The following is a 16,710-nucleotide window of genomic DNA, read 5'->3' as shown; positions in this document are numbered from 1 at the left end:
GTATACATCAGATTTTTCAATTCGCCATCATCAAATTTTGTGATGCAAGCCGGTGTCAAGTGGAAAAAAGAATCCCTGTGAGCTAAGATATGGCTAAAAGGACGATTGAAGATTTTTCAACGAAATTTTTCCAATCGCCTAATTTGCCATATGTGGCCCGGCAAAAAAAAGTGTAAAATTCCTCGGATACAATCTCACGCCGTTTGTTTTTAATTTTTACATCTCTAAGAATTTTAAAAATTTCACAATACGAATTGGCCTTAACAGTATTTCCATGATCATTACATTTGACAAGCAAGATATCCTTTTTGTTCCTAAAAAAGTAGTCATAACCTTTTTTACTGAACGTTCCTGATGAAAATTTTCGCTCTTGGGTATGATGAATGTTGCTATTATATTTGAAATCCAGGTTTTATATTCGGTAACAATCTGATCAAACAATTTATCATTTTCATTTCATTCAAAATGTTTATCCTTCTGTGTGTCGGTTAACATCTTCGGCACCCAACTGGCACAAAATGTTTTATACATTCAGAACATCACGAATCCATGATTGTGATAAATCAAACACAAATGTGGTACGTTAAAGCGCCGATTTTATCGAACTTTTTCAGTCGAATCATCCCTTATCAGAGATGGTCAAACGTTAGGTTCTTCATCATGAAAGTTTCTTCCTCTTCTCAAAATCATCGGCACTACCGTCTTACTTTAGTGTCACTCATACTATTTGGACCGTAAATGTGACAAATTTTTCTGTGAATTTCAACCGTAAAATTGTTTGCTTTAAAAAATCAGATTATTCCTTGTAATTCATGGTCAGAAGGAACACAAATTTAGCACCCATTATAAATAGTTGAATACAAATTATTAAGAAAAAAATGAATAAATACTGTAAACTGCTGACTATTAATTAAAATTACTGAGCTAGATAAGGACCATCTGAGAATATGACATATAAAAGCGGAAAAGTCAAATGGAATTTACTTTAAAAAAACACCTCGTAATAGCCAAAATGCGACGCGTATTCGAGAAAATCTGTAAAACCTTTGAGAAACTAGTTGTTGAAATACGTCTTCAGTTTTAGAGAATCTGGGATATTATAACAACCGAACCAAGCGTTTTTACTTTTTTTATAGCAACTAGAAACATTAATAAATTCTTCATTAATAAATAGAGAAAGCAATTTTTGTACTAAGGAAAAGTTTTTCTCCATTACATGGATGATTTGTGTATTATATTTTTTCATTTGTTTTTGTCATAATCTTTTTTTTATAAAACGTCATATAATTTGACAAACGAATTCCGACTTAAAAAATCGTAATTTTTTCATTTCATAAAATTGTTTTAAATCTATAGTAGTTTCTAAATATTAAAATAATTTAATTGTATTTCAACTAGGAATTAATAAATAAAAATTACACGAATATCATTATAAAATATCAAATTTTTGCCGCCGTCGGTTTCATTTTTGTAGCTTTTTAAATTTTTATTTTCCAAACGTTTTCTGAATATTAATGTGTTTTTTAATTCTATCTTTACGTCAGTAAAAACAAACACAAAACGACAGGCCAATTGTAATTTCAAACATTTTACGTAGTAATGATTTTAATTACATAATTATTTTTTTGGAATTTCAAAAAATTATTTGGAAAACTTATGGCAAAAAATAATAAATCTTTAATATTTTTTCATTATCAACGAATGAAAAGTTTTTTAATTTATAATTCAATATGTATTGTATGTGCGTGAACACATTTTATCTGGAATTTTGATTTTGATTTTTGTTTTTAGAATTCTCTCACGATTGAACATCGTGAGAGAATTGCAAAAATACACGAATGACCATGATCGGCCGTTGGAATCATCTCAAAATGGCCGTTAAAATTAAAACGTTTTTAATAATCATTACACAATTACAGGGTTAGCGTAAGTACTGTAATCAGAAGTTAAGTTAAATTAAACAGAAATTAAACTAGAACATCCAAAAATAATACAATTTTAAATTATAATTTTCAATTAATATTAAATATCAGGTGTTTCACCAAAACAATTGCATACGCACATAATAACAATGCCTACTAAATTACATTTACACATTTTTAAAAGTACATAAAATTTTATTTGACTAATACCTTTAATTTAATTTTTTTGTTATTAAATTATTATTTACTGTATTTTTTACAATCACGGGTTAATAAATCAATACTTTTAAATTAAAAAAAAGTTAAAAGAAATGTTAAAAAAAGAGATGAAGTCTGATTCAAACCGATGCCCTTCCCTTGTATGAATCAAATATTTCATTAATTAAAATTTTATTTGGTTATAACTCTGGAACCAATGAAAATAAGTACCACTTATGATATATCATTGAAAAGTTCTCAACGAGGGCTTACTATTGCAGTGAAGAAAAAGTTCAAAATCCATTTTTTTTCATTTTGAGTTTTTTTTGGAAACTTTTGGTTCAGTCAATTGCAATCAAAAGGGGAGGGGCACAACTAGATGTTACAGCAGTCGTAAATCCAAAATTTCAACATCCTACGGCTAATAGTTTTTGAGTTACGCGAGATACGTTCATACTTACTTATGTACAGACGTCACGCCGAAACTAATCAGAATGGATTTAGTATATTTATTTATACAGATCAAAATTAATGAAAATTGTTTCAACTATAACTTCGACATAACTAAAAACATTACTACATTCACGACCCACCTCAATTTTAAAATAGTTAATAACTTGTTTATTTATGATTTTTTTTCTATTTTTTTATGAATTAAATAGGTTTCTGAATTAATATGTCATATCAATTTTTCTTTCGAGAATTTATTTATTAAAAAAAATCATGTTGACTTCATGAACACATCTTGTTTAATATTTTTATAATATATATTCAATACTAATGTAACCTTTGATTTTTATTCTATTGGAAAATAACTTACGTAAAGAAAAATAAGCGGAAAAATGCAATGAAAGCACGTGTAAAAATTAATTCTATATTTAATAAAATAATGAAGTTTGTAAAGTTAAAAACACGTGTTTTTAAAAAATAATAGTTAAACATAACGTGTTTTTAAAAATAATAAATAAATGTTTTGTATAACACATCAGCAACGCAAAATTTATTTTTTAATAATTTTGATTTTAAATATTGTAAAAAATACAATTATTTTAAAAAAACAAACAATAATTCATTACGTCAGTAAATAATAAAAAAGAAAATAATGTTAATTTTTTAATTAGAGAAAGTAGTTAATTAATCACTCATGTAAAATGTAAAATGAACCTCATAAAATACGTAAAAAAATATTTTATCTAATTAATATAGATGGAAATTATATTTTTTATTAGCCCTTATTGAAACAAATAATGGTAATATCAATAATAAAAACGTCATTAAAATCTTAACAAACAATATATATTTTTTTTTTCAAAATTAATGATTGATAAATTATGCAAAAAAAAAGTTTACCCTTTACTGGCCTCTAAAATAAAACAATGAACTGATAAAAATAATACCTTAGGTCATCATTAATTTATGAGAGAAGCGAGTATTGATTTTCAATGCTAATAGAAGAGATTATAATGGTATTAAATAAATAATAAATAATTTATAAGCAATATGCAAATAAAAAATAATTATAGGTTTACACAATGATAAAATAATTTCCAAATACATAAGTAATATGATATTAACTGATTTCTTTTCGCATTTGTTTGGATCGAAATGTCATTCATGTTACGTAATTGCGAAATCACAAAAAAATACTTTATCTTGATTTCAAATATTTAGATTATTAGTTTCACATACAAAAATGAAAAAAAATGTCTTTCTCAAAAATATATTAAACACAGAGAGAGCATAATAAGATAGCCCTCATTAGAACCTTTGAAGCTGTAAAAGCTAAAAAAAAATTTGGATATGGAATGTCACACATATTTTAACATAAATATTTATCCATTCACTTTAATTATTTTTAATTGTGGGCCAATTTTATTTTTTTAAAGTAATTCTACCTTTTTTGCCAGTTTTTAATTGAAAATATCAAATTTGGATGACGGGCTATAGAAAATACTAAATTTAGTTACAGGCTCTCTTAAAGATGAAAATCAAACGAGGCCAAAACAATTCCACGTCAATCAAATTTTCAAGATAATTTTGTAATAATAAAACAAGATTTTATACTTTTTTTAATCTTACGTATTTATTTCTAAACGTAACGGTCAGGAGTTACCCCTAAATAAGTCGATAAATAGAAGTACATGTACTTAGGTCTAACTGGAATAGATTATATGTTTACGATTACATTTAGGAAAAAATACTCGGGAATTAAATTTAATAAATTAAAAAATTATTTTTCTTATCAGAAATATTAACATTAAAAAAAAATAGGAAATAGTATTTATAATTTTCGTCTCTCTACAGTTTTTATCTTCTACTCATTTCTCTATTATCAAGGTAATTAAACCTAGGTGTCTTAATTCAAAGAGTGAGTGAATCTTTGCATGATTTTGTCACTAATTTCTATCCTCTGTAATCTACTTTTTAATCTCTTGAAGAAAAAATAAACTATTTTAAAAACTGAATATTTACATCTATAAATAACTTTCTTAATTACAAATTTAGTAGAATTAATTGATATTCCCCGGGCTACTAATTCAAAAATGTTCAATAATTATGTAAATATGAAATTAAGGATGCGTTAATAAAAATCTTTCTTGCCGAAGAAGAGGACCGAAAATTTTCTTAAGAATGAAATTTTTTTCTTAAACGGTAAAGTTTTTAAATATTTAAAAATATATTTATATTCAAGTACTTTAAATTACTGTTAATTCATGTGTTTGACAAAACGTTTTTGATGCCATAAGAAACATTAAGCCCGCTGGGCTGGTCTATTGATTGGTTAACTCGTCGTAAATCAGTTGTTTACAGTTGGTTTTCAAAGTGAAAAGTTCTGAGGTTCAAATTCTAGTAAAAGTTAGTTGCTCTTATACGGATTTCAATGTTAGATAGTGGATATCGGTGTACTTGGTGGTTGAAATTTAATTAACCAGGAGTGATCAGCCAGAGTCTGTTCAAGACTACACTTCATTTACTTATCTTACATACGATTCTCATCTTATTGGGATGTGGGAGGAGAGTAGCTTATTCTTCACTAACTGAACATATTGCAACGTACATATTAGGAAATTAAAAAAAATAAAATAATACAAATTATTCTTTATAACACGATTAAGTTTTTCCTAATATCACAAGTGGTTTAAAAATTCATTTATGAAGATCTCTTTTTTTATTACTTTGTCAGGGTTACCGATGTCATTAATTAATCAAGTATATAATGCAGCCAGCCAATTGTGAAATTAATTGTCTTGATCGATGATGTATGGTGGATCGAGTCGTGGCGATCAGTAATAATAATTAACATTATATTGACCAATGTCACCCTTCACCACATTCCCCCAGTAGTTTTCCAAGACTTCTTTCCAGCAGCTAAGAGAGAGAGCTTGGTGACAGTAATCATAGACGATTACTGTCACCGAAAAATCCGTGGAAGAAGAAGAAGAAGAAAAGGAGGAGGAGGAATAAGAAATTCAACGGCCAAGAGTCGGATCGTTTCATTGCTACAGATCTTTTTGGTCAGTCTTCGGATTCCGTGACTCTAAAGATTAGAAAAAAAATCAATTTCAGGTTAAAATTGTGGAGCTGGTTCAATTATCTTTGTTAATAATTCCCGAAACTCAAACTTATTAACGTTAATGCCAAAACAACATGTCTCAGCTTTCATTTTTTATCACCCATTATCCGACTTTAAAATATTATTTTTTGTAACCGATAATAATAATACATTTTTACTTTTAAACTTAGAATAATGTTAAAACAAACAAAAATAATTATGATCACTTGAGAGTATTTCTGGTCCAAAGAGCTCAGGAAGAAATTTCGAATTAAAGATATAAAAAAAAAAAAAATTATACAAAGAAAATGTTCATGGAAAAATTCACTTAGAAAGTTGATGCATTTGAACTATCTTTAATTCTGTTAAGATTTCATTAATAATTACTAGCTGCAGTCTGTAATACCATGCTTATCAAATAATATCATTGAGATACTCTTTCATTTCATCCACACACACTTTAGTATACTTTTAACAAACTATTTCCTTCTAAATTTTATTAGAATAGGAAATAAAAATGAGAAAATAGAATGTAGAACTTCCTCTTCTTCTTATTTGTACAACTGAACATATTGAACATCTGGAATGAACTACATGCATATGAATTTATTAATTCCAGTTTGGTTTTCATTAACCAAATTATAGCAATCCCACTTTTCTTACTATAATTTTATTTTATAAAGTTCTTTAGTTTCTTGTAAGCTATTTAGTTTCAAACAGCTACGTTCCTCTTTTTATTTAACGGTAATCATTATTATATATATTTTTTTTGTTCATTATCACCTGGTCCCTTACTCTTTTCATTCATTCTTGTCCAAAAATTTCTCCTTTATTCGGTTGTATTTTCCATCTATTAATTCCATTCTTCTTCTTCTTCTTTTTTTCCGTTTTCTTTCTCTTTCTACTGACCCTTTCAGTGCAGTCTTCAAGAGTCCATTTCATCTAACAGTTTCCTTTGTTTATATATCCCGCAAAAGTGATCCTGTGTATTGTATACTCTTTTCTACCGTTATCTGTCCAACTTACTTTTTCCAATCTTCATCACATTCACATCTCAAAAGCTTTAATACAGTTTCTTTCTTCCTCTTCCTCATCATCCATGTTTAACTTCCATACAGTAAAAGACCCATACAGAGCAATTGCCTCTTCCTTAACTCTTATGTTCAGATTTTGAAAGTAAATAAACAAACAAATAAATTGGCAAGGGTAACAATAATTATTAACTTCTCCCCAGCTAAAATTTGTGAGATTTAAAAACTTTTCGCAGAATTTATTTTTTTCATTATTAAATAGATTTTTTCGTTAAGTTAAATATACATTAAAAACGTAAAAAGTAAAATATAAAAAATAAGGTAGGAAGTAAATGTAAATATATTTTATTTGTTTTTAAGTTAAACTTGGAAAAAAATCATTTAAGATTTTATTACATTCTTTTAAAATCTGATCATTCCACAATTCAATCAGTATTCAAGTCATATAGACAGACGAGAATATTGATTTCTTTAGTGCAGTCTAATGATATTCGACACCGCAGTATATATTGCTGTTTTAAATCGCAATTACTTTTACATTTTATTTTCATTGTATACTTAAATTACTCTTTCCTTCTTTTTCTTTCCAATTTCAGTGATAAGCAATTACAATCAACTAAAGACATACACTATTATTATTTCTACGATAAATTATTACTTAATCGAATATAAATTTAATCACCACTTAATTTCATAACGTCATTTTATGATACCAATATACATTTAAAAGCCATTAGTATTTATTATTTACAATAGTTGTTATTATCATAACCTAGCAATAATATAAAGTACTATGTTGTCTTTAATAATACATTCTAGTGTATTGATGAACTAGAGTACCTTAGTAATATTTTAACCGTTGCTTCATTTCTTTTTACTTAACGGAAAATTTTTAAAAAAATTACGGCCTTAATTTTCAAATAAAATTAATTATTTTTTAATCGTAACAGAATTATTTTATAAGACTGATAATAAATCTTTGACAATGATAATAAATAATTGTCTTCATAAATGTTGCATTTCTCCACTTTTGTATTCGGTTATAAAGTGATATAATAGTTTTTTTTTTTTTTAATTTACTTAGAGAAAGTGTCGCTTTGAAGTTTGAGGCAAATTTTTTGTCGCTTATTTCATGAAAATCAATCCCGTCTGTTATTCAGTAATAAGATAATTCTACTAGTATATTAGCATAATGAAATCAAAGGAGTAAATTAAAATTGTACATTAAAAAATACTCGCAGAATTAAACAAATAAATTTACTACAATGCTATTAAAGACTTTTGTTTGTGTTTAATAAGAATTAATATATTTAGATAGAACTGAAATATTATTATTGTATTTCTTAGGAAATACTATAACATCTAATGTTTTAAACGAGCCTTCAGTAAGAAATATAATTTGTTTACATCAAAAATTAGTTTAAATGTCAGGAAAAGATTTTTGAAAGTATATGTTTGGAGTGTTGCTTTATATGGAAGTGAAACTTGGACAATCGGAGTATCTGAGAAGAAAAGATTAGAAGCTTTTGAAATGCGGTGCTATAGGAGAATGTTAAAAATCAGATGGGTGGATAAAGTGACAAATGAAGAGGTATTCCGGCAAATAGATGAAGAAAGAAGCATTTTGAAAAATATAGTTAAAAGAAGAGACAGACTTATAGGCCACATATGCATCCTGAAATAGTCGATTTAATATTGGAAGGACAGGTAGAAGGAAAATATTATGTAGGCAGGCCACGTTTGGAATATGTAAAACAAATTGTTAGGGATGTAGGATGTAGAGGGTATACTGAAATGAAACGACTAGCACTAGATAGGGAATCTTGGAGAGCTGCATCAAACCAGTCAAAAATGACTGTAGACAAAAAAAAAGAAAAAAAAATTAGAATTCAGTGAGGAGTCAGATAAGCATGTAATCAATCTGCGTTGTTTTACAATATGTTATTATTATATTTATAATTGTGATTGTTCTAATTATTAACAAAAATTACATGTAAGGGATTCAACATCAATCATTACCAAAAGCTACCTAAATTGATGAAAACTTGTATACATATCCTCCTTACGCTCTAAATGCAGACGAAAAAGGATTTTTGAAATTGTGTGTTTTTAAGCGTTAAAATGGAATAGTAATGAAGTTTACTATTTTTCATATTTCTCGGTAACAAGTGAAGATATCATCTTGATTTTTGCTATGTGTAATCTTAATATAAAAAAACTAACAAGTAAATAAAATGACAAATTTTAAAAAACCTACGATGCAATTAAATTGGTTAATTAAATATTGAAATATTAATTGGAAAGATTTAGAACCATTTACCTTTGTAATGAAGAATACTGTATCAAAATCGGCCCAGTCGTTTTAGATAAACACATTTACTGCAACGCCCCCTAGTGACCGTAAAACATGTCTAAGAAAAAAAAACGCAACGAAATCGGTCCAGTAGTTTTTGAGGAAAATGGTAACACACATACAACCTACTACCCCAAACGCATATACCAGCTCCGTTCAGTACCCACTGATGTCCTATAACCGTAAAACATAACTGAGAACCTGCTCTGAAGTGATACCTATGTAATTAAAAAAACCGCATCGAAATCGGTCCAGTAGTTTTTGAGGAAAAGATTAAAAATGGTAACATACATACACAGAACCTCTTATTTCAAACCCATCTTCGTTTCATCGTGGGTAATAAGGAATTTATAGATTTTTCAAAATTCAACCTTAGGAGTTGAAGAACGATAAAAATGTTGAAAAATGATTTCAAATTTTCACAATTTCCGATTATACTAAATGACCTAGTCAACTGATTTGAATTTCTAAACATTTTTCAGATGCATATCTGAAAACCATTTTCAGTGTTTTTTTTTTTTTAATTTCAATATATTAAGGGTTGAGACGGTGTAAGCGGGAGGTAGCTCAAACAACACAGCCACTGCCATTGTTAACTATGTGCGACGGGACTACTACACCTGTCTCCAGATACTTAACTAAAAATGCTAAATATAAAACAAAGTTGAGCAATACGGGAAACACAAAAAGCTACATAGCGTGGATGAAGTCGTGATGCTATTATATATATGTATTACGGGGATGCTATATATGTGTATATGTATATATATATATATAAAGGCAAAGAAAAAATATGAAACTTTTATATTATTTTTAATTGTAAAACATTCTTGTAATTGGTCAATAAAATAAATAAATTAATTTTTGGAATTATGTAGAATTTTTATATTCTTTGGTAGAAGAAGTAACACATCTATTGAAAGTTAAATCAAAGAGTAAAATAAGGAAAATATACAAGGAAAGATATATAAATATAAATAATCAAGTGTGATACTACCGTTTTGGTGGAAAGGCTAAACTTGTTTCTAATATATTCTGAAGTCTTGGGATTATTTTTAAACGATCAAATTAAGTTGAATTTTAAAATTAAAATCATTTAAAAAAATAATAATCCAGAAACAATGTAATATAACAAATTAACAGGATAATGAGATATAGAATATTTAATTAAATAAGGGAACAGAACTTTTCAGAATATAGTATAGCACTATAATATAGTCATTATTATTATTATTATTATTGTAGTTATTACTATTTTTATTATTTGTCTTTTATTGTTTACTATTATTATTACCATAGTCATTATTATTATATTAATTTGTATTATTTTATTTATGTTTTAAACCAATAAATTGTAATCCTATAAACATTTTCAAATGTCAATCTTTCAATATCCTGATCAAGCCGCGAATACGCGACAATATGTTTGTTGAATAGTGTCCTGAAATTTTAAATTATATCACATAATCAATAACCAAGTATGTGTTTATATTTATGAATTAATTTTATCTTACAAAATTTGCGAATTTAACCAAGAATCAACAAACAGACCCGAATCAATACTGAACTTTTTTTTGTTATCGATAAATGAATACAATTAACATTCTCAATTTTAGTAGCAGAACTTAATCGTAAAAAAAAATGTTTGTTTATTTTCGCCTAATTACAACGTTTATTTTGATTCGTAATTTTATAAACTAATCGAATGCAGTTCAACTTACCTCTTACCTCACAAAAACAACAATAACAGAAATAACAGTAATCTTAACAATAGGAATACTTTAGAGAACTCAACATTGTTTGTAGAATTCATTTATAAACATTTTAATTTCATTTTAAAATTCAATATTAATTCCTTCGACTCGTTTATCTCGACTACAGAAATCAAAATACGGCTGAAAAGTAATAAATTTATTTAATATCTTAACAGATGAATGAAAAGAAGGAAAGTATTTCATCAGTTTATATGTAAGCAATGAAATACTGTTAATATTCAAATTAAATTATACATTTTTAACATGGAAACTCTAGTAATTTCTCCCCCTTTTGCATTATTAATAAATAAAAACTTGAATTTGGAAATCTTGTACGATTTTTCACTTCATAAAATCTAAATTTAAATAAAAGTTGAAAAAGAATAATTTTCGTATTTATAGAATTATTTTTTTGGTTCAATTTTGAGTTTATTAATAATTAATTTTATTCAACATTTTTCAGTTTTATTTATTATTTTAAATATTGACGATGCAATGAGTAGAATTGAAAATTAATAAAGATAATTCAGAATAAGAAATCTAACTAGCTGGAACATATGTAAGAGACGAAGGATTCATTAATAGAGTGCTAGAAAGATCAAAAGAAGGGGCAAAAAGAGAAACCGGAATAAAAATGTAAAAATTATATATAATATCCAAAGAAAAAAGACCTTCAGGAACTTAAACAGTTAAGATGAATAAACAAGGATGTAGACGAACATAGTACAAAGGACTTGTCTAAGGGGAAAATGATGATGATGATGGGAAGTCAATATAAGTAAGAGGATCGTTCAATAATTAAAGAGAAAAATGACAATGTCTTCAATGACAATGAAACTAACGCTACTTTTATAAATAATATATGGTTACATTTACGCAATTGTCTCATCTTTATGTAACTTTCTTATTACAGTAGTAAAGAACTGTTACAATTCTATTACAATTAATTTATATTTAATGTTTTACTAACCTTTTCTTTTAATTATTTTACTTCTTTTAAATTACTTACGATTATTTTACTTATAGTAGAGAAATTTTCTGCCTTTGTTTCATCACAACCTTGACTTGCTTATTATTACCGAATTCGATCTTGCGTAAAAGTATTATGAGAGTATCAAACAAACAAAAACATATTGATTATGCAACACCTCCTGATACTACTTTTGAATAGCTCCCAGATTATTTTCAGGAGTAAAGGATAGGGTTTTACCGAGTAAAAGAATTACTTTTTTTGAGAGAGAACCAGAATACTTTACTCTCCTAATTGTGGATATCATTTTATTTTTTTCTACATTCTAGTAGCATTGTTAATTGCTCTTCCAAGAAATTTCAATATAAAGGACCTGTATAGTTGAAAAACACATTTTCATCACTTTACGATGTCTGTGCCAAAATGTAGTCCTCCTAGCCAGCGTTTCATGTGATCAAAGAGGTGAAAATCGGATGGAGCCAAGTCCGAGCTGTATGGTGGGTGATCAAACACTTCCCAACGAAAACGCTGCAGGAGCTTCATTGTTACAGTTGCAATGTGAGGCCGACGATTGTCATGGAGAAAGACAATGACAACATTCCTCTCCGCTTATTCTTATTCACCCATCATACAACCCGGAATTGGCTCCATCCGATTTTCACCTCTTGGCTCATATGAAACGCTGGCTAGAAGACAACATTTTGGCACAGACATCGAGCTGCAGACCAGCATAAAAACGTGGCTGAAAACACAGGCGGCTCCGTTGTATGACGAGGGTATTGGAAACTTGGTACCACTCTACGACAAATGTCTAAATCGGAGAGGCGACTATGTAGAGAAATAGCTAACTATGTAAGTACTTGTTACAAATAAAAAAGTTTTATTGTCACTGTGGTTTTAATTTCGTGACCTATTGGACCTTGAAAATATTTTGAACATTACATGAGTTAAGGCGGTATTTTATTAAGCTATAACAACACAATACTAAGTAATTATGAAAACAAATAAATAAAATATTATTTTATAGTCGTTAATAAGATCTCTTAAATTTCCCTGAAAATGATGCTTCCCTGTCACCCTGTTACGAAAAAAGAGAAAATAAAACTCTTAAATGTGAAACAATTTGAATAAATATAGAAAAGAATAAACAATTACGTTAAATAAACAAAAATATGATATTTCTTAAATAATATTTATATGTATATACATTAGAGCAACGTTTTAAATTCACACAATAGTTAGTTAAATTATCATTTAAGTCTTCTTCGAATTTTCTCCAGAGTAGTTAGTAAAACAATGGGTTAATCTGGTTACAGAAGAACAATTATGAAGAAAATATTATTACGCCAACTAAACTATTGATTAATTAGTAATAATTGGTGAAATGTTGCAGAAACGCTAAGGAATTAAGAAGTATAGACCTAAGATTTAGATAACAAATAGTAACAGATAGGACAAGTGATAAAAACAATCCGAAATGTGAAAGAAAAATACTGTATCATAATTTCAACTCAAACGAACCATTTTAATACCATAAAACATATGTATAAAAAAACTATTTTTAAAAATTGTTTATTTAAATAAGATTACAGTTAAATTTAAATTTCATTATTTTTATTAAAAGTAATAAGAAAAAAAATTCATTATTTAGGAATTTCAAAAAAGTAAATTAAGTAATTTTTTATTTTAAGTTTGCAGAAAAGAAGCTTTTAGAAAGTGATATTCAAGGAATATCAATTTGAAAGCATACAGAATTATTCAAATTCAATGTAGGAATTTCAATTTTTAGTCTACTGTTAACACTATACTGCCAAATTACAAAATAAAACATTTAAAACGTGCATAAAATTCATTCTGTCTTTTCATGAGACTTTGTATAATCGTACTATAGATGGAAAAACATTTTAAAATCATTAATGAAATCAAAATAGAAAAAATATATAACCCATACCTTTTTTCCTACGTTCTACTGAAATTGGATGACCGTCTTCCCTTCGCCACATTAATTTTGGTTGGGGAAAACCATCGGCACGACAAGTCAATGTTAAATTTTGACTTTCTCTAACTGCTACTGAAGAGGGTGTACTTTCTGCATCAATTATATTTGGTGGTACTGAAAAACAAAACAAAAATAAAATAAATAAACAAATTTACCAGAAAACAAACAATATAATAAAAATGTTTACGTCATCATATTCATGAAATTTTTTTTATGTTACATTTTTATTTTATTCTATTTCAATGTTATTTAATAATAATGCTTATAATTTTACAATTTTATTTGTTATAAGATAAAGTTTAATCGGTTATTTTATATTGTCTATGAGAGTGATTGTCAACCTTTTTAGCTCCACGGCCCCTAATCCCAACCCAATGAAACCTAGTTTCATTATTCAGGTGCGTTGATAGCGTCGGGTATGAACATGATTGCATGAAGTGTACAAACATGAACAATTTACAGGTTTCAACTTGATGTATGTATTCCTTGTAATTTCTTCCGCTTGCATTATATTCGCTGTGAAAACGTCATATTCTAACATACATGTGTTACGTTCGAACACGCCATGCTCTTAGCAGTATATATTAGGCGTAATGGATTGCAGAACGTCAGTTTAGGTTCTAATGCGAAACGTTCGTTAGTGCCTTTATTTAAGTTTTTAAAAGCGCAGTTTCATTGAAAAAGAAAAATAATTGAGGTTAAGATTTTTTTGTGTGCGGTTAAACGGTGTGACTGTGTTCTTTTTCAATTAGATTCTTATGCGGAATGGATAATTTGTGGAAAAACGAAGTGAGCTATATACATCCAGTGAATCGACTGGTAAAAAGACCAAGGTTGTACAAAGACATTTTTAAATTATGGTTCTACCTCACTGGATGGAAAGCCGCATTGCGTTGCTTGCTATCAAGTCATTTCAAAAGAAATATGTAGCCATCAAAATTAATTGGACACTTGAAAACTAAATCTCCGGATCATCAAAGCAAATACTTTATATTTTTCGAGACGTTACATAATTTGAGACATCATAAACTTCTATTTGTAAATCAAGTCTTACTGATAAAAGTACAATTAAAGCCTCTTATCTCGTAGCATTAGCTGGCCTCCGTGACGCGAGTGGTAGCCTCTTGGCCTTTCATCTGGAGGTCCCGGGTTCGAATCCCGGTCAGGCATGGAATTTTTCACACGCCAGAAAATTGTCGTTCATCTCATCCTCTGAAGCAATACCTAACGGTTATCCCGGAGGTTAAAAAAAATAATAAAAATAAATCTCGTAGCATTAAGAGTTGTTAAGATGTCTAAAACCTTACAATCGCAGACAACCTCATATTGCCTGTTTCAATTGATATAGTCAGTGTTTTAAAAAGCGTGGAAGAATAAAAAAAATTGAAAAAGAAATCCCGCTTTTTAACGTCACAGTATTAAGACGAATTGATGACGTGGCTGCCGATGTTCGCGATCAGATAATTCATCAATGGAATTAAAGTGAATTTTTTAATATTCAGTTTGATGAATCAACAGATGTGGCAAAGATTTCTCAGTTCTTATGTTTTTTTTTTTTTTTGAGATATGATTGTGATAGAGACAGATCAATGAAAATATGTTGTACTACAAATCAATACATGGTCACGGAACAGGAAAATGTCTTTTTGAAGCTACTAAAAACCACAAAATAGAATGTAAAAAATATACTGCAGTGTGTAGTGATGGTGAAAAGTCGATAACAATAAACAGTAACAGTGTATAATAAATCATTTTTTCTCATAAATTGACTTCATTATTGCTTACGTGTAAATTTGTAGGCTAATTTTGGACCCCCCTTTCATACCACCGCAATTTTCAAGTTGACATCGCTCGTCTATTACAATCTTTCATACGCCTGTGATACATTCAAAAAATCTAAAGTACAAGCTGCACACATCGAAGTTAATTTGTCTGATAGTATTGATGTTTATTATTAAGTAAATTTTTATTGTAAACAGAAAGTGTTACTTACAGGACTAGTATCATCTAACAGTATTTTAATGAAATCTTAATAGATTACAGTCATGTAATCTAGAAAGATATTTTCTATATAAAGTTGATATAATTTTATAGATTATATCAACTTTTGTTGATGTGCAACAGCGTTTTTAGATTGTTGAATATGGCAATGAAAAAAGCAAAATAGCAATCCCCATGTCGCTTTACTTAGTATGCGAAGTGTGGGTGGTTTTATATTTATTTGAAGGGGGGATTTTATTCATTTATAGTTCCTAAAATATTATTTTTTAATCTTTTAAATAGTTTCCACTCTTTACATTTACTTTTGCTCTTCAACATTATGATAAAAATCGATAATGTGAATAACTTTATCGATATTCTATATTTGTATTAACTTACTTTTTTTACTGTGTTCTACTAACATGATATGTTAATTATAATCATTATTATATGAAAATAGAGAGATTAGTACGTGTTTTATTTTATCATTATTCAAGTGGGTAAGAAAATTACACATTATGAAATTACTACTACGGCTTTGATGCAGCTGACTCTGCATATATACGATAAAATTAGAACACAGATTGTAGTAGTTGGAGCAGTTATATTAGAATATGTTTTTCGACTATCATTTATCCGTAGTATTGATTAATTCTATATTAAATAGATTTTTTATTTTTTTTTATTTTAAAATATACTAATAACTCTTCTGTACAACTAATCAGAAATTTTTTTATAATTAATAAATGCTGTGGTTTAATTAAACAGTAGTGTTTTCTAAAAACTAATACGCCATTTTCCATTAAAATAATATTATTAAAACAATTGTGTGACTATTTACAAAGCTGTTGTAGGATCAGAACTATATTTAACCTTAAACGTAATTAAAAATAATATTTAGGTTCAAAAGCAGTTTACAAATATTTTATTGAAAATCTAATAGCTGTTTC

At 27.7% G+C, this 16,710-nt stretch overlaps 1 protein-coding gene across 2 annotated transcripts in view; it reads right to left on the bottom strand.

Annotated features, from left to right (window-relative positions):
* DIP-delta (Dpr-interacting protein delta) overlaps positions 1–16,710 on the bottom strand; it is a 1,030,723-nt gene that overhangs the window by 238,570 nt on the left and 775,443 nt on the right. For both annotated transcript variants that reach the window (XM_075358853.1, XM_075358852.1), the window contains exon 4: positions 13,733–13,894. In XM_075358853.1, the coding sequence (XP_075214968.1) occupies positions 13,733–13,894 (162 nt within the window). The remainder of the gene's footprint in view (positions 1–13,732; positions 13,895–16,710) is intronic.

The sequence above is a fragment of the Lycorma delicatula genome, chromosome 3 (genome assembly GCF_047948215.1).
Source record: "Lycorma delicatula isolate Av1 chromosome 3, ASM4794821v1, whole genome shotgun sequence".
NCBI lineage: Eukaryota > Metazoa > Arthropoda > Insecta > Hemiptera > Fulgoridae > Lycorma > Lycorma delicatula.
This window is presented reverse-complemented; position numbering and strand designations above follow the sequence as displayed.